Source organism: Echinops telfairi, unplaced genomic scaffold (assembly GCF_000313985.2).
Source record: "Echinops telfairi isolate 266 unplaced genomic scaffold, ASM31398v2 ScPeMD7_7467;HRSCAF=8505_1, whole genome shotgun sequence".
NCBI classification, from domain to species: Eukaryota; Metazoa; Chordata; class Mammalia; order Afrosoricida; family Tenrecidae; genus Echinops; species Echinops telfairi.
Genome location: NW_022111368.1, coordinates 25,569,376 through 25,588,653, shown reverse-complemented (window position 1 = coordinate 25,588,653; position 19,278 = coordinate 25,569,376). Strand labels below are relative to the sequence as shown.

General features: G+C 46.8%; 1 protein-coding gene across 4 annotated transcripts in view; it reads right to left on the bottom strand.

Annotated features, from left to right (window-relative positions):
- Nucleotides 1–10,599: 10,599 nt before the first annotated feature.
- The window catches only part of AFF3 (AF4/FMR2 family member 3), a 587,662-nt gene continuing 578,983 nt past the window's right edge, over nt 10,600–19,278 (bottom strand). For 3 of the 4 annotated variants that reach the window (XM_030888457.2, XM_045283937.1, XM_045283939.1), the window contains 3 exons: nt 18,138–18,187; nt 17,770–17,993; nt 10,600–14,372 (listed from right to left, as the gene is read on the bottom strand). In XM_030888457.2, coding sequence (XP_030744317.2) covers nt 14,251–14,372; nt 17,770–17,993; nt 18,138–18,187 — 396 coding nt within the window. In that variant the 3' untranslated portion in view covers nt 10,600–14,250. The remainder of the gene's footprint in view (nt 14,373–17,769; nt 17,994–18,137; nt 18,188–19,278) is intronic. The other variant, XM_045283938.1, reaches the window with a different exon arrangement.

The following is a 19,278-nucleotide window of genomic DNA, read 5'->3' as shown; positions in this document are numbered from 1 at the left end:
GACACGAGGCAGTACGTACCATTGGGGCACTCCACACGAGGGCATACTATGCTGACTTCAACCACCAGTGCCTGTGTTTTCCCTTGAAAAGTTTTCTCTGGTCTAGGAACCTGCTCTGCCTGCAGGTGGGGTGTTGGCAGCCCCCTTGAAGGCTTTGGGAATTAATGTCCTCTAGAAGCAGTCCCTTGCTCCTTGCGCAGAATAACTTTGAGGTGTGTGCTCTACATTGGCCCCAAGAGTTCCCACAAGGAATTAGTCTCCAGTTGCCCACAATGGTCACGTGTCTGATAACACTGACTGTTTTTCCTGTCTCATTTCCTCTTTCTCCAACTGAAGACTCCTGAGAAAACCAAAGAAACCAGGGCTACTCAAATCTTTGCTTAAAAGGCGATGAATGGGGATGTGGGGAGGCTTAAGCTAGCATGGAAATGAGACGTTCGGGGGCAGTCAGTGAAAATGAATGAGGACGAAGCAACTGAAGCACAAGTAGAAGGCTGACACATGCGCCAGTGTCACTGCACTATGATGGTGTGCCTGATAGTGTTGCTACAAAAACTATGCAGATCATTCTTATACAAAAGCATCCAAATCCGAATTACTGTTTCTTGACATGTCCTCCATTTAGAGCTTTCTGACTCTGAGGGCGACATTCCATCGCCCTAACCTGCCCTCAAAGAAGGCTGCCCTCTTCAATTTACACCAAGTCAAAACGTCAGTGTGGGCACCTGTAAGGGATTTGGATCATGTTTCTTTTGAGTGTTGCTGACTTTGGGAAACAACAAGAAACCAGCAGGGGCGAGATCAGGGCTGTGAATGGGTAGGGTAAGGGTAGGACAGCTGCCCTGGAAAAGTAAGCAGGCACATTGTCGTGCACCTGCCCTTTCTGTCACCGGTGCAGTTACCAGTTTTTGTAAAACGTCTTCTGATACACCTCCATGATTACCCTGTGTCCTGAGAGAAAATGAATCAGGGTGGCCTCCACTGTCATCCCAACATTGACTATGACAATCTGAATTGACCTGTCTGCCCTGAAGTGGGCCAGCAGTTCTCCTGGGAAGCCACTATGTTGATTGGCCCAGCAGAGTGTCACGAGTTGGGCTGCTAGCTGCAAGGGAGAAAGATGAGGTTTTCTGCTCTCCTGGAGATTTGCAGCCTCGGAATCCCACGGGGGCTGCTGTCAGTCACACTCGACTTGAAGGCAAGTTTGGTTGGGTTCTTTTGAAGCCTCTCTAATGATCAGACCAAGACAAGAGAACCTGTCCATAACCACCCATCCAATCATCGCAGCCTCATTTCAACACATTTTGTTTGGAATAAGCTCATGCATGAACTGGGACCTTGGGAGCAATACTTTTTTACTTGCCAGTTTATGTGAAGTCCCAAACAGGCAAATCTATAGGCACAAGAGGAACTGAGTGGTTTTCAGGGACTAGGAGGAGAAGAAAAAAAGGGGGTGGGGGAGTTACTGCTGACGGTTATGTGGTTTTGGGGAATGTGTGAATTGGGTGAAAGTTTACCAGAGAGTAGACAACATTAACTTGGGTGCAGGGGAAGGCAAGTTATAACAAAGCGGTGGATGGTGGTGGTGACGGCACAGGAGGAATATTTTGGGTTTTGCTGCATCTATTGTGAGAATGAAGACCATGGTCAGCAACCAGACTGTGATCATTCCAGAAAATGGAGATGCTCGGAAGGGATGCGCATTCGCTGTGACGAGGCCCAGAGGAAACCCACAGAGGGGCGTCAATGACATTGGTATTGAACAAAATCTCTTTGGAGAGCGAAGGAAGAGGCTTCCTGTTGACAAATGAGGAGGAGGGAGAAAGGCCCTGGCTGCAGGTGGCATTGTCGATAACCTGGCTGGAACATGACCAAGGGTGTTACACTGGATTCCGTTAGGAGATGAGATCTGAGCATGCTCAGTTCTGTTGGAACCTGAAACTTCTTGGGTGAAAAATACACTGTTGGAACCTGAAACTTCTTGGGTGAAAAATACATCCGGCAGGTTTCAGTGAGACCAGGTGTTGCTTGTTCAGCATGTCCAGTTCAGGGAAACCAAAATCCAAGCTCACTGCCATCAAGTTGATGCTGACTCAGAGCGACCCTATAGGACAGGGTAGAACTGCCCCAGTGGGATGATTGGCAGTAGAAAAACCCGGTCTTTCTTCCGCAGAGTGGCTGGTGGTTTTGAACTGCTGACCTTGTAGTTATCAGTCCAACATGTGACCACTACACCACCAGGGCTCCTCAAGCAGGAGAAGATGTATTAATTCCTGAAGTAAATGACACAGAATTTGTCTCAAATCCAGCTGCTTTCATTCAGCAAGCCACGGTGGTTTTTAACAAGGAAATCTGAGGATTTTTGGATGGCCTCTAATACGTCTAAGAAAGGAACTAAGTGATGAGCGAGAGCTACGAGCTGTCCAATATGGAAATGGATGAGACTCGATGATTCCTGAACCCTCTCAGTGATCAGTAGGCTGAGAAGTGAGAGCCAAGAGCCATCCAGGATGGAAATGAATGAGACTGGATGATTCCTGAAACCTCACAGTGACAATTTTTGATGCAATAAAATCCGTCTATTCAGAAACAATGATGTTTCCTCTTGGGGGTGATAGACTTGTTCTGAAATTAGATAGTGGCTATGGTTGTATAATCTTGTTACTTTACTAAAACACCACTGAATGGTACACTTTAAGAGGATTAATTTTATGGTGTAGTGTGTTATATATCAAGAAAAATATACACTCTATCTACTCAAATGTCCATCAATGAGGGCAGTTCAACTTTGGCAGCCTGCACTATGGAACGATTGCAGGCACAGAGTTCAAAACAATGAAACAGATCTTTATGTACAGATTATAGGAAAAGAGACCCAAGAAAAGCAAAACATAAAACATAGACAGCATGTACAATGTAATCTCATTTGTGTCGCACATTTGTATGCCCACACCTCCCTACACCCACGTGCGCGCGCGCGCACACACACACACACACACACACACACACAGAATATGGACAGATAGCTACCATATTGACATGAGTAGCTTCCTCTGAGTCCAACCAGATGGGAATCAAGGGGAAATTCTGACTCATAGGTACTGTGCACATTTTTTAAAAGCACGGATGTATTTCTGTATTGCTTGCTGGAAAATAAATTTTAAAATAAAGCAAAAAGAAATGTAGTGAATTAAAACTGGCTTAAGCCAAACAGAAGGCCCTGACTGGGCTTGATACAGCCAGAGGCCTAAGGCCAGGATGTACATGAATGGGATAGTTTAGATAAGAAAGGATTGAATTTGACTCTTTTAAGTTTAGATAAGATGATGGAGAATGCAGGAAGATTGACTGGCGGGGTGGGGTACATCTCCAGGGTTCTTGAAGGTCTCCAAGGTCATCAAGCTGTGACATGACTGACAGGCTAAACTCATGCTATGTTCACACACACACACCCCTATCACAGTCCACCCCTTGTCAACTTGGCACCCATACAAAACTCTTTAGCCATATATACTTTTTAAAACAAGGACAGTAGTTAAATCATATTTGTGCCTAACAGGATTAAACTAAAATGCATACAACTCAAAATGTGCTAACCCCATTTAAACATAATGTTCTATAATTGAACAAAAAATACTCTGGTCTGGGATGTTTTCCTGATATATAAACTACTTCTTGATATAAAACTCTTTCTTACACATTAAAAGTAAAGGCTTCAGCTAGCATTTGGCATTGGCATGAAAAAAAAAAAGACAGAAAGAAAGAAAAGAAAAATCAAATCAAGAAACCCTCAACAATACTTTTAGCAAGAATATTCCAGGCTTTATCGCAGGCTGTGGAGCCCTGGAAGTCTAGTAGTTGGTTACACATTGGGCTGCTAACTGCAGGGTCAGCAGTTTGAAATTACCAGCTGCTCTGAGCAAGAAAGATGGGACTTTCTACTCCTATAGAGTTACAGTCTCAGAAACTCATAGCGGCAGATCTAACCTGTCCTCTTGTCCTATAGTGTTGATATGAGTCACCATCGACTTGATGGCAGTGAGTTTTTTTAATCATTGGTTGGGGAGCCCTGGGAGTGCTGTTTTGTTATCCTTAGACTACTACTCACTGCAAGATCAGTGGTTCAAATCAACTAGCCACTCAGCGAGAGACAAATGAGGCTCTCTGCTTCAATGAACACGTAGCGGCTCACAAATCACAGTATTTGGGTCACTGAGTCAGAATTGCTCACTGGCAGTAGTTTAGTTTGGTTTCGGTAGCATTGGTTGTGTCACGTCTTTTCCATTTTAAGACGACATTAACATTTTACGCCAAGAGCACTCTGACTGGTCCTCATTTCTTTCAAATGCTGCCATTTGTTCTCATGGTTTAGGTAGATTCATACTTTTGTAGAGGAACAAAGTTTGGCCAATGACTAGTTGATTGTACTTATAACAAGACACTGGCACACAGGAGTAAGAACAATGTTTTACAAGGGGAAGGAGTTCACGAAAGAAGATAGTGAGACATGTTTGAGACAGAGTGATGTTGACTTCAAGGTTTCTTAAGACATTAAAAAAGTAATCTCGGAGGAGTTACAGTGATCAAATTATTACATTTATTGGTCTGTTGCCACTATGTTACTGAATAAACTTAACCCATTAATCAGTAAAAAAAAAGCAATCTCACTGATGAATTAATACTTACCTTTATATATAACATTGTTTATTCTTACAGTATTGAAGAACAGGATGCTACTTGAGGACCAAAGGGTACCTGACCCAAGCCATGGTATTTTCATTTACCTCCTATGCTTGTGAAATTTGGACACCAAATAGGCAAGCCCGAAGAAGAATTGATGCATTTGAGTTGTGGTGCTGGTGCAGAACTTTCAAAGGAAAAACAAAATTCTTGAAAGAAGTATAGCCAGAGTAACCTGGAGGCAAGGCTGGCAACTCTTTGTCATATGTACTTTGGGCGTGTTGTCAGGAGAGACCAGTCCCTGGAGAAGGACATCATGTTTGGTGCAGTAGAGAGAGAGCAAAACTGAGGAAGACCTTCAATGAGATGAACTGCCCCAGTGGCTGCCTCCATGCACTCAGGCACAGAACAATTGTGAGGATGGCGCAGGGCTGGGCTGGGCTTCTTTCTGAAAGACTGTGCTCAGGGTTGCTATGGGACTGAATGAGACCCTAAGGCAACAACAATCCTTCCAGCTTATTCTGTTACAATGTAACAAGATAGCTCTCCCTTCCAGACACTGTGGGTGTGAGTGTCACCTGAATTATAGAAATAGCAAACTCTCCAACCAGTAAATAAGTCATCAGCGATTCCCTCAGCACCGTACATGTGACTTTCAGACTCAGACAAAATACACAAAACCACCTCCCACCAACGCCTTCATATTAGATGAACACCCCTTCCTAAAACCTCACCATTGAATTATTCACTCTTGGAATGTGGAGTTTTGTTTATTTGCAATATAATAAAATATAGCTGAACGAGTGCCATTTTTCTGCTAACGATAGAAGGAGTGAGAGGGAATATGGCATCTGCACTTTCTTGTGCAGATGTGAGCGATCCTCAGAGGCATGTTGGGTGAGTCAAGGCTCGCAGACATGTGCGGAGGCAGTTTTTCATGGGAGAAAGGATGGGGAAGGGATTTACCGTCCTTGTGAAAAGAAGGGGCTCGTTTGAGTGTGCATTTCATTATGATTTTGATGCAGGTCAACATATTGGTCTGGGGACACCAGGAATCCTGACAGGCCCTTTCTCTAAATAATACAAAGGTTAGATAAAAGCAAAAAATGGCAATCCAGAACCTCAGGCTTGATTCTCAGTGGTTCAAAACTTGCGCAACATTGACTTTTCAGTCTTAGTCCGTGTGTTTGGGGCTGGAATGTTGGTTCTCTGGTTAACATTTTTTCTCTGTCCTAGTACACTGACTAAAGTTAATTCTGCAATTAAAGTGATCCTTTTGAGGCCCCCACCTCACCCATGAGAGAAAACAATTCATCCATTTTCTCAAGAGAGGTTTCTTCTTTCTTGAAACTCACCCAAATTCTTTGTGACAGATCTCCTTCCTCGGGGACAACCCTCTCGGAGCAGCTGGTCTCCCCTTGCTGCCTGCCAGCCTCTCCTGCCCACTACACGAAGATGATCATCGTGTGCACCGTTCAGAAGCTCAGCCTCCTGGCATCAAACGTTTGGCGGAACCACGAGGGTACAGGCAGTGGGGCTGTGCTGCAGGTCTACGAGGTCTAAAGCGTGGCATTCACTAAACAAGTTGTGTTCTCAAGGGAAATCCAAGACATGGGAAGCTCAGACCCAACCTTGCTTCTTCCTCTGCCCATATGGATGTTCCCTGATTTCTTAAGGCCAAAGCTGGACAAGAAAGAGGGTGAGATTGTTCCACCAACTGTGGGGCACTTGACAGCCCTGGCAAGGACAGAACCCTATCTCCCACCTGGCTATCGTCAAAGCTCACTGCCATCAAGTCGATTTGCACGCAGAGCAGCCCCTTGGCTTTCTGAGACTGTAACTCTTTATAGGAGTAGAAGGTCTCATCCTTCTCCCTCAGGGGGGTGGCTGGATTCAAACGGTTGACCTTGCAGTTAGCAGCCCAATGTCAACCCACGATGGCACCAGGGCTCCAGTCAGGAAGGACTCAAAGCTGAGTCCTTTACTGTTGCCTTACCTTGCTGTCTTTGTCACCCTTCCCTCCCACTGAAGGGCTCATGGCTACCGTGCTGTTAGCCTCTTGGTCCGTCCTCTAGATCCGAGTCAGGGCTGGAGAACAGACTGTTGCTTGCATTGCACACCTTTACATCTTGGTGCCTGCAAAGATAGTGCATTTCCTTTGCTTCTGTTCTCACCGTTAAACTGACCCCTTGGGCATGGCTGACAACTGGGAGTCCCCAATGGTTGCCATACTCTGCTGGTCCGCATACTCTCTCTGTGAGGCAACTGGTATGTTTAAGTCACATTTCACAGGAGTGTGAGAAGACAGGCATGAAAACAGCTTTGTTCAAGGTTTGGGTGACGAGGATAAAGAGGAGACATGCCACGGCACCTCAGTCATTGTCCTGACAATTCTTCCCCAACAATGAGGACTTTTGAGCCCTCCATTGTCTCCAGTAACTGCTCTACCAAACAGGTCAGGATACTAACTAGGACACAGAATACTGAAAAGAAATGGGGGCAGCTATGAAGAATGGTGTGGGATGAGCGAGGGAGAAGCCCTGGGGCCTTGAGGGGGTTAATGTTCAGTTTGCCAGTGACAAAGTGCTCTTCTCGCCCTCTAACCACACAGACTGCCGTGAAACTTGGTGATGCTACAGAAGTCTCTAGAGCAGCGGTTCTCAATCTGAGGGTGGCGACCCCTTTGGGGGTTGAACGACCCTTTCACAGGGGTCGTCGGATTCATAACAGTAGCAAAATGACAGTGATGAAGTAGCAACGAAAATAATTTTATGGTTGGGGGGTCACCGCAACATGAGGAACTGTATTAAAGGGTTGTGGCATGAGGGAGGTTGAGAACCACTGCTCTAGAACTAAAGATGCATGTTTCTATGCTTAGAATTACTGGCATCTCAGCCACACAGCTATGCAGGGGGCTTTGCAGTCAGCCATGGCACAGGGCTAAGGTCAATAAGGGGATTCATAGAAGGATCTTCAGAAAGTCAGTACCTTCTGTGATGGTGGGCAGAACACCATTTTGACAAGTACTGCACTCTCCTCAATGTTAAGTGTATCTCCCTCTGCTAAGTTCCAAACCCAAACTCACGGCCATCCGACCCCAGCAGCACTACAGGGCAGAGACCAACTGCCACGGTGAGTTTCGGAGACTAACTCCTTCCCAAGGAACAGCTGGTGGTTTCAAACTGCTGACCTTGCAGTCAACAGTCCAATGTGTAACCTCCTAGGCCACCAGAGATGACAGAGATTGGTGAAAAATCAGCCTGGCTTTATGCAAAATCTGACCAAGTGTGGGGGAACATTAAGGAAGCTATTATAATTCTTTTCAGGACCACGCAGCTCCGAGGTTGAGGAAGCTCTGACATTGCCGCCACTTCTCGTGTCGGGACGGAACCCTTCCCTAGCGAGTGCTCCCTACTGTAAAAAGAAGGCGCGGAGACTGGCTTCTTTCAGCTTTCCAGGCCTGCTCAACACTTCCTGCTGCTGATGACAACGCTGGCCCTTGCCTCCACGTCCACCTGCTGTGTTGCTGTGGTCTCGCCTGGTGACGGCGGGGAGTTGGCTGTTAAGAGGTGGGTTTTCACCACAATCGCCCAGGGACTGAATCCCCTGATGCCCATTACTGTAAGAGCTGCGAGTCCAAATCCCCTGGCTGCAGACCCCAAATTGACCCCCTGCTGTCTCTGAGTGCCAATTAAATAATAAGAACCAGAGCCATGGTAGCTGTAATTAGTTGGAAAACAGAATTTTACAATTTTCCTCATGCCAAACTTACAATCCACCCCTTCCCCTCCTCTGATGACGAGGGGCAGAATTGTTTGGACGAGGAGAATCCACGTCAAGGGCACGCGTCTTGTGCGATTTGCCAGGAAGGTGTCACGCTGGAAAACCGTATGTTTCCAGAAATGGAAAAATCTATGGACACACATTTTGGCTCGAAATGTTATGCCGGTCCTCCCCAACCCCCTTCACGTTTAAGGTTTTAGCAAAACTGGACTATTTTTAAAAAATACGATTCTGGTAGGAACAGACTTCAGCTAGCTGTGGTCGCTGGGAAAATGGCATACAAAGAAGATAGTTCTGGCAAGACCGCTGGGGCTGTCTTTGGCCACATTGTGTTCAGTGGTCCCTGGTGCAGGAAAGCCAAGTCCCCTCTGCTAGCCCCTTTGGGGAGAGGTCTCCATGGTAACCCAGAGCCAGCGTCCTGCTCTGTTCGTCCACTACAAAGTGAACCCTGCGTGTAGTTTCTCTCCAGACCATAAGTTCCCAAACGGATTTGGCCTACTGTTCCCTTTTCAGGAAAAAAAAAAAAAAAAGCACTCAGTACCCCCTGACAATAAAGAAAGCTTTTTTCCCACAGCCCATAACCCAGACTATGTTTTCAGCCCCTCCTGGATAGTTCCAGTGCCTCCTAGAGAGTGTTATCACTAACTGTGGGCAACACGGCTGTAGACACATCTATGCATTGTGCGGGAGGATTCAGTGGGAACAGACAAGGGGTATTTGAACCCAAAGACAGAGTCATGGTTTTGTGTTTTGTCGTCTGTTTCTATGTTTAGCTTAGAGAGGAGGGGGAGCTCCAAGGGAAGAGAATAAAAACAAGGCTAATAAAGAACTATCCACATCACTCATTGCCCCGACTCATAGCAACCGTATAGGAAAGAGTAGAATTGCCCCTGTGGGTTTCCTAGACTGTCAGTCTTCACAGGGGTAGAAAGCCACATCCATCCCATGGAGTGGCTGAGGTTTTGAACCACTGACCTTGTAGTCAGCAGCCCTACATGTAACCTACCATGCCACATAAGCTGGGGTGTGGTGGTGGTGGGAGAGGAGGGTCCTATCATGTCAACCTACTGACCTGTTTGCAGCTACTTTAGCTTGAAAAAATATCTTATTGTACTCAATCAAATATTGCAACAACAACAAAAGTACTGCCAGGTTGACTTGAGTTGGAAAGACTAGTACACCCAGGCCAGGAAACCTGGTTCTTTAAGAAATGTTGAGTGAGAAAAACAACTGAGTTAGTTTATTGTGCCAACCTGGCCAATAAACACATGTGGGGTTAATTGAAGGGCAGAGAGATAAATGGTTCTGTGAACTTCGCCTTTCGAATTCTAGGGTCTCTTGTTTTTTGATGGTCGGACCAGGGTGCAGCTGCCTTAGCCAATTCCCTGCTTCAGCTGGCAAGGCTCACTTCCTGTAATAGGAGCCACATGGGCCTACCCCAATGCAGCCCTGGGTGCTGGAGCAGCCATGTGTAGACCCCCGTCAATGCTGAGATAATTACCCTTTCACTGACGCGGCTTTCCCCCTGCAGTTGGCATCATTGCGTGTTTTGTGAGATTGAGGAGGACTTTGTGGATTGGTGTCGGACTTATGGGCTAATGCTGGACTTGTGGGCTTGGGCAGCACTGGGTTAGGATGTTTTCTTGATATGCACTTATCCTTTATATAAAACTCTCTTATACATGTTTCTGTGGATTTGTTTCTCTAATGTATGCAGACTTACACAACAACCCAGGCTAGCTCATTAAATTGGAAATAATGCAGTCATTAGAATGCACTTCTTGAACTTCTAAAGTCAGTGTTTTCTGAAGCACTGTTGTGTGGGTATGTGTGTGTGTGTGTGTGTGTTGGGAAACCGGAAAGACAAAGAATATACTTATAATGAAGAGAAACACACCTCTCTTCCATAAAATTAAAAAAAATCAGACTTAGTAATGATCACCTGTGGGAGTCGCATTAAAGTACAAACAAAAGTCACCAACCAACAGTTCAGCTCCGCTGCGTCTAAGAGGAGCTCAACTGGGACCCCGGATACTGATTTGAACATATTTTGATCTGCAGTGTCCTTATTACAATATGTCCTCATAAAAGTAGTGGACGCCCCCGCCCCTGTCCACTTTTTAACATACAACTCCATTTCATTTACAACATAAATCATTTAATGTAACATTTGCAACCTTAGAAAGGCAGACATATTTAATCCAAGTCCGTTTATAAATCCCAATTCCACATGGATTAAAAACTGCAGATAAATTAAGTCACAATAATATCCTGTACATGCATTAAGGCTGGTGACGGCTAGTCTCTTGGGTATCTACAAACGGAGAAATCACACACAGATTACTGGGTTTGGAGAGTGTCTACTTCATTTAAAAAATCTTGGGGTTTTTTTTTTGGTGATACAGATTTCAACAGTAACTCTGGAAAACTGTGAAAAATGTTATTTAAAAATATATATGTATATACTACTGCACAGTTTCAAAGATGTGATTCATAAATAATGGTTGGCTGCACGGATTAATTTTATAACAATTACTGCACTTCCAAGGTGATGTGAACACGCAGTGACTTATACTCAATTATTAGGCACTAGAAATATCCTTCAGGCTTACTACAGTTGTATGTTAGCTGTATTGTACATATATATTTTTAAATGTATGCATTTATACAAACTGTGTATTGTGTATGGGGTGTCAGAAATGTACACATCACTGTTATACAATACGCATATCATTGTTGTACACAGTATGAGAAATTTTAGTGCAGCAAGTCTCAATGCATTGCATTCCGTTATGTCCAATCTGATCCACAATTGTTCGACTCTTCAAATGTATCTTTCCAGGATACTCGGCTATAGATAGTGGGTTTGAGTTTTCCATTTGCAATTTGGAAATACCAGCAATATGTGTTTTAACCCCACCTCCCTCTCCAGGCACAAATCTGCACACAAGTCTGGTCTGTGCAGCGTAGCAACAAGCGCCACATTTTAAACTGTAATATATTGGGGTGGCTCTCCTTTGCAGGTAATCCCAACATTGTGATGAAGGGTGACATCCACTCCAGTCATGGAAGGACAAGGTCGGTTAAAATCAGGTTCAATTTCTGAGGAAAGACTGTGTCTTCAAACAGAAAGAAATGGTCATAAAAGTGACAGGTTCCGATGGAAACGTCTCTGGATGGACAGACATCACACTGTGAGCAGTGGTTATCTCGAGAGAATGGGATCATTGAGGGTTTACACTTACTTTCTGCATTTCTACAGTGGGGATGGAGTACAGGAATGATCAGAACAGAGAAGAATGTTTCTGCTTGGAACACAATGAAGGAAAAGGAAGGCGTTAGGGAGCCACGGTCAGAAGGGCTCCTTGCTAAAACCATCTGGACCAAACCAACCAGCACTTCTGAGCCACCCCATGCTTCAGAGAGATGAAACAGAGATGACGACGGGAACGCCCTGTCTGGCCATTCCCCAAGTGACCAGTTTCAGAAGCTTGGTTGGGGCACACCAAAGTGCTGACGCCATGTGACTGGCATTGTAAGCCAGAGACCCAACCTCCATTGCTGTCAATTCTCAGAGTGGAACCGTCCCAGAAGGGTTCCAAGGTTGTCAAGCCTCTTGGAAGCAGCCCACCACACCACATCTAGCTCCTGTGAGCGTGACTGGTGGGTTTGAAGCCCTCACCTTTTGATGAACCATCCAGCCCTGGGGCTCCTTAGCCAGAGACCACCCCTGTGTTTAAACGGGCATCCTGTGGATGCCACAACAGAGCCTTCAACTTGAAAGATGGGCCAGACCAGAGAAGCACCTGGGGATGCCTGAAGAACCCTGAGGGTCATTCCTTCATGACCGTTTGCACATACATAGCATCACCAGCATTCACTGCCTGACAAGAACTAGCCCAGTGTAAGAACGATCATGCAATCCGTTAACCATTGGCAACAGCACCTCAGTTGCCTTAGTAAAAAATGGAAATGCTGCTGCTAATAGTTCCTGGATTCCTGAAGGCCAGAGCCAAATGCAAATTGAACCAGCCCTTCACTTGCTCATTTGAAATGAATTTTAAATCAACAGAGTTGTTTGATCTGTGCAGTTCTCAGTCAGTGCTTTGCGTGAGCGGATGCCAGGACCTTAATTCCCATCTAGAGACCAGGCTGGCGAGAAACCGAACGCTGCAAACCAGCCCGTCAGATCAGCCACCAGCGGACGTCGACGGCCACACCACTGTCACCTTGAAGAATGGACTGCCCCCCACAGCCAGTCACTTGTCTCCTTCAGGTTGTCCCAATGCAAGGTTGTCAACTGAGAGGTCAAGGGCAGTCCTGTCATGATTAAAGTGTGACCAGGTAATAGGTTCCTTTCAGCGATTTCTTCTTTTGCTGCCCCCCACCCCATATTTTCATGGCCAAATATATTTAACAAGGGGACTAATTCTAGGACCTGAGAGGGCACTCTAAAGGACATCAGGTTCATACAGAGACAGAAATAAAAATACCCCACAATGAAATTTCAAACAAAACACAAAAATGAAGCACCAACAAGAAGTTAACTGAAAGAAAAAGACAAGAAGCAAGGAAGCGGTGGCCACACACCCGACAAGAAGGGTTCAGCAGGCTGCGCGCTGGGCAGAGTTATGCTCAGTGCTCCGTCCAGAGCCTGAAGGACATCCCCGAGTCAAGAGGCACCCGAGGCCGACAGGGGCGCACATCCTGTGTGGAGAGCGAGGATGGAAAGTGGTTCCCAGCCTGCGTCAGGTGCTGCCTCCTCAGGAAGGGGGCCGGTTTAGGTAATGACCTAATTTTGGCTAAGGGTATTTGTAAAGAAAGCTCTTGTGGAAAGAAAAGACTTGAAAAGCTCTTGGCTGACAAATGCCACATGGCTGTAAAGCCGCCGAGTCACAGTGGCTGGAAGGCGGGGATGCCTGTGCTGGCCGGGGCTGCAGTCATCACACAGGGGCCCGAGAGAGATCCGTGTCTTTTTGAACTGAGCCCCCCAAGGCAGTCCTTAATGCTGGTTAACTTTCAGAGACACAGTTTGTTGGTTTCAACCAGCTCTGGGTACCATTTTCACACTCAGTGGCGGCGGAGCGGGGGGGCAGGGTGCTAGGCAGGGTGTGTGGGAGCCGCTCCACTTGCTTGTCAGGCAGGTCCTGATGATAAAGGTAGGTGGTGGAATGGTGATAAGAAAGGTGGGATATCAGGAGGAGGGCGGGGTATTTGGTAACATGCAATCTTTTCAGCTTCTGGCACCAAAAATAACTGACTTAATTTCCATGATGCAATTACCCATTTTGTTCACACCGATGGAAAAATAATAGGGGAGTAGCATAATAATACTGAAAAGCCGTCCATCGTCTAAAAGCTAGGTTCATCCTAACGGGCAGTCAACTTGTCTTGTGCTGTCTTGCACCGGGTTCACTAGCCCATGAGATTTTGGTTGAAGTTTTCTAAGTCACGGTTCAGTACTGCGGTAGAAAGTGTGCGCGTGTGACTGTGCGCGGGTGACTCTTCGACTCAGGAACCTCAGGACCTTGTCTAGGTTAGGATTATGGAAACCGGACAAGAGAACTGGTTCTGAAGAGCTGTGGATCTTACACACGCGCACACACACCGGCGGCTGGTTACACACCCACACGGACAAACACACAAGTCCTGGGGAGAGACCATTCATTGTTCAAGGCAGAGGGAATGTTCGCTGTCGAGTGGCGAGGGGTCCAGTAGCACAGTGTCCGGAACGTGGAGCGGTCTGTGGAGACGGGAGCACGGTCAGCTCGGGGCAGGGGGAGGCCCCTAGGACAGGTGGGCGCTGTTCCGCAGCCAGTGCAGGCCCTGCTGGGAGTACTGGACCAGGTGTTCCATGCTGCTGTGCAGGGTGACTGGCCCCATCAGCAGATCCAGGTCGTTGAAGAATTCTAGGGGACGGAGAGAGGCGTTTAGAGAGAGCTGTGTGCTGGTCTCGCAGCCCTGAGCAGAGAGAAGTCGGCCCCTGGCGTCTGTGTACTCACGTGCATCTCTGGAACCACCTTGCAAAACTGACACCCAAAAGTGGGGAGACTCATGCCGTTTCTGAATAACTCATTGGATGAGCCCTCTCACACTGACACCAACAGCACTCACCCAAGTAGCAAGGGAATCGGAGCACGGTGGAGCCTCCCCGGAACATGGAGCGTGGCTCTGCCATCCCATAAACTACACCCAAAGGCCCGGCGATGAGCTGCTGGGGGTGAAGCTGAGGGGGAGCCACACCTTCTAGTCTCAGGGGACTATCGGGGTCAAGAGGTGGTCACCAATCAAAAACCTTTTCAGAATCCCTGATTCCATGTTGATGGCACTCTGCCAGGCGTAGGGCACAACCGTGCATCACGCAGGGTGCGGCGGCTCGCTCAGAGGCCGCAGGCGAAGGCGATGGGGCTCAGCGGCAGCAATATGGTTGCTGTAGCCATACTCGCTGAGCCACAGTACTTGAAAGCAAGCAGCCGGGAGGGCCTTTTCCGAGGTGCTCATGATATGTGTGAAATAAAGATGTCCTTTGGAAAGGGAGAAGAGCCAGGGAAGATGCCAGGTGCCAGGGCAAGGATCCAGGCGCTGACCGGGCAGAGGCAGCCGGTCTGGGGAAGGCTGTGGCACGGAGCCCTCTGGCAGCGGGCAATGCAGTCTGCAGGCGACCGGCTCAGTGCCTCCCTGACAGGCCTGGGGGTTTCACACGCGTCCTTCTGGATTGTGTACTGGGGACATGGTGCGATTGCCTGGAACCATTCAACTGCTCCCTGTTGGTCAGTCTCCTTCATGCCACCTGTCCCCTGCCTTCCTCCAACTCCCACTAGACTCAGAGTCCACCCTGTTCCTGCTGCAGGCTGTATACTCCCTCCTGCCACCACCCACTCCACCTACAGCAGAACCCCGGCACCCCACATCATTGGATTTCGACTCAAAATGCCGAGAAAAGTGTGCATCGGAGCTCGAACCAAACATCAGAATCCATCCCCGACGCATGTGATTTTTGTAAACAAAAGCAGTTCGTGTTTCAGCCACTCGGAGTTAGTTAGCATTGTTAGCACATGTTGTTTGCGGCTGTGTTCCAAGTGTTTTGCTATAAATTTCTTAGTTTTTGTGGCTTTTTGTACTGTTTTCAGATAAGAAAAATATTGGTCCTAAGAAAGAGCTTTTTGAAAAGAATCATTGTGATAAGGAACTGGTTCACCATGTTATCGAGATTATTGGTGATTATTTAGTAAACGCTTTTAGAAAACAGTTAAGGAAATGCCAAGAGCAGACCACACTAGACAGATTTTGTTTTTTTTTTAGAGCATGCCAGTCAGGTTCTAGAGAAAAAAGTCAATGAAGCAAAAAACCTCCTGAGAAGCAGCTACCAGTTGATTTTACGGAAGGGGATTCCAATTCCCAACAATGACTCTCTCTCCATCCCTCTTGTCCACACCCATGTCCACAGATCCCGATACTCATCCATCTTAAGGTATGGGCCATACTGTAGTTGTTGAAAACTTTTTTAATGTTGTGTTTCTTATTTAACTTATATTATTTAACTCTGAACTTATTTACTTTGAAATTTCTGTGTAATGTTTTGCATAAAAAGGTAAGGTTAGAAGCAAAAAAAAAAAAAAGGTAAGGTTAGGATAAAAACTTGGTAGTTGAGAACGGATTAATCCGTTTTCAGTTATTTCTCATGGGAAAAATTGATTCAGACTCGACTGCATCGCACCTCGATGCTCCTTTTAGAACAGATTAGTGTCAAGGTCAGGGGTTCTACTGTCCTTGGGATTCGCCTGCCTGCTGGTAGCTCATCTCCCTGTAGACTCCCTGCTCATACTACTGTGGGAACAGAATCTGTTTTTAACAGCCAGAAAGCAAGTTCATGTGTTGCTTGAGGGTAAGTAATAAATTGGCATCACCTTTCTAAAGAAAACAGAGTCACCATGGATCAAGGGCCTTTCAAGAATCTAAGTATGCCCTTTGACCCCAAGAGTTGGCCTCTCCAACAACCCTGTGTGAATAGTGATTTATATAAAAAGAACTATCACAATGTTATCTGTAATGAGAAAACATCTGACGTATATGTAAATTTTCCAAAATAGGGAACTGGTTTGAGAACTCATGATATTTTAGGGTGATACACTTATCGTATAGGAGCCCTGCTGGTGTAGTGGTTGTGTGTTGGGCTGTTGACTGCGAGGCCAGCAGTTTGAAACCACCAGCCGCTCAGAAGGAGAAAGGTGGGGCAATCAACTTCCTACAGAGTACAGTCTCAGGAACTCACAGGCTCAGTCCTACCCTGACCTATTAGGGTCCCTGTGATTTGGTATTCACTTGATGGTGGTGAGTTTAATTTTGGGCTGATAGTTATTATATAAGCATTTATAATAACATAACTGAAGATTCATAGAGTAATATCATAAAGGGTGCTTTTGAACTAGTTAGTGACGTGAAAACGTGCTCTATACAGGGTCAAGTGAAAAAAGCTAGATATAAAACTGACCTGCAGTATGATCTTCCTTTGGTAAAATGAGTACACTCAGACAAGAAAAACTGGAAGATGCTGACAGGGCTTATTTCTTGGGGATAAGAGCACTGCTGATTGAAGGAATTTCCCCCCAACCTTTGTATTTTCCTCTACTCGACAAATTTACCCACAAGAAGCACGCATACTTTTTTATAATCAGTAGAAACAATAGTTAAAAGGAAATGCAGCTTGCTGCTAGACACAGGCCCTCTCTCTTTAGTGAGCACCTAGCACTCACAGAGCCGGGGCATTCGTTCAGTGGGCGTTTCCGAGCACCGCCTCTGTTCTAGGCTCGGTGTTTGGTCTTAGGAACCCCAACGAGGAGAACAGAATCCCTCCCTCCGAAGAGCTCACTGTCTAGAGGGAACCACGTAGGTGTGTGTCGGTCCCTATCTGTTTAGTTGCACCTAGTGAACAAACCCCTCACTGCTACCCAGTTGATTCTGAGCCACAGTCACCCCACGGGGTCTGCAATGGCTGTCATCTGACAGTCGTCGATCAGGACTTTTTTTTCTGGTGAGGTGTGGCTGGGTGGATTCAAGCGACCAATCTTTGGTTGACAGGCGAGCACAGGTCATTTGTGCCACCCAGGGACCTCTCTCTCAGACTGAATTTCTCTTAGAAAACATGCCACAGAAAGGTAAAGGCACAGGCATAGAGGAAGGTCCTGAGGGCCAGAGAGAAGGCCAGGATGGGTTCTCCCAGGAGGGGGCCACAGGGAGTACTTCTCCAGAGGGAACACAAGGGCCAGGTTTTCCCCTTCAGCGGGGGCCCAACCCAGTGGCACCCACCTCTGTTTTCCTTGGCCAGGTTGTCAGCCATCTCCCAGTAGTCGTAGCTGTGGAGGATGCTGTTGGTGATGCTGACGTGATTGGCCGCCATCTGATGGATGCGTTGCGGAATGCTGACGATGGTGGACGGGGACAGGGTGCTGGTGTTGGAGAGGCTCCCCTGAGATCCCACGGAGCTGGTGGGAGAGGGGTTGGGAGACATGGGGGATGGGGTTCCAGTGCTCCTGGAAGGGGGGAGCGTAGAAAAACAAGAGTGGAGAGATTGGCACCAGGCAAGGTAGGGAGCCCCCCGGACACTACAGCAAAGCATCGTCACCCAGCAGCATGCAGTGACCATGTACGGCACTACTGGGGGAGAGACTACTTACTTTCCACTGGCTCCCCATGGAGATGGGGCTTGGGCAGCCTTGGATGAGTTCTGCAGGAAATGGAAACACAGTTGGTGAGTACCAGCTGCTCAAAGCCAAGCAGTCGATAAGATAATGGTGCACTGTAGACACTGCAAAATGAAATGCGGATTCCGGGAGACCAGATCTGGGCCATTCCCATGATTCGGCCATTTGTTGCCTCTCTGGACCTGGTGGGGTCCCACCGCAGTCCAAGAGGAAGGATTCACCCCATACCCTAGGGTTTCAGACGCCAAATTAAAGCCCAATCCCAAACTAGTCTAATTTTCAAGTCTTAAATGGGGTTTCTTTTTTTTCTGAAAGGAAACAAAGAGCAGGAAACTTCTTTCTTGTCAACCTTACATATTTCATGTAGGGCATGCATGCATGCCTGACTGACATGTATTTCATGCCTGGGAATATGGGCGACATAGTTGGTATTGTTTCCACGTATGAACATTTTAAAGGACGTTACTCTTGAATAGTTCGGGGAAAAATATAAATATATGTCCTTAACAGAACATTTTTTTAAAGTTTTTCTTTTCCATCTAATTTAGGAGGGCTTGCTGCATAAGCCAGGCACTTGTTTCGATCAGGTATTTCAAAGAAGCTGTGCGTTTCCCATGGAAAGGTTTGAGAGCCCAACGATGCCTTCTTAGAAGCCTCAAGGGCTGTGAGAGAAAGCAAATCAAATCAAATGCAAATGAAAACCAAACAACCAGGATGATAAAAAAACCAAACAAACCCAAAGACCCGTCTTTGTGATACTGATATGAGTTTTCCTTTCCTGAGATAAAAAGAAGTCTTGGCTCGGGTCTCCAGGGGTGAGGTAGTTAGTTTATTGTGCCAACCTGGCCGATAAACGCATGTGGAGTTAATTGAAGGGCAAAGGGATAAATGGCTCAGTGAGCCTCGCCTTTCAAGTTCTCGGGTCTCTTGCTTTCTGATGGTCAGACCAGGGTGCAGCTGCCTCAGCCAGTTTCCTGCTTCAGCTGGCAACGCTCAGTTCCTGCAAGACATCCCCGAGGAGAAGCCGCATGGACCTACCCTGATGCAGCCCTGGGTGCTGGAGCAGCTGTGTGGAGACCCCTGCCAGCGCTGAGATGCTTACACATTCACTGAT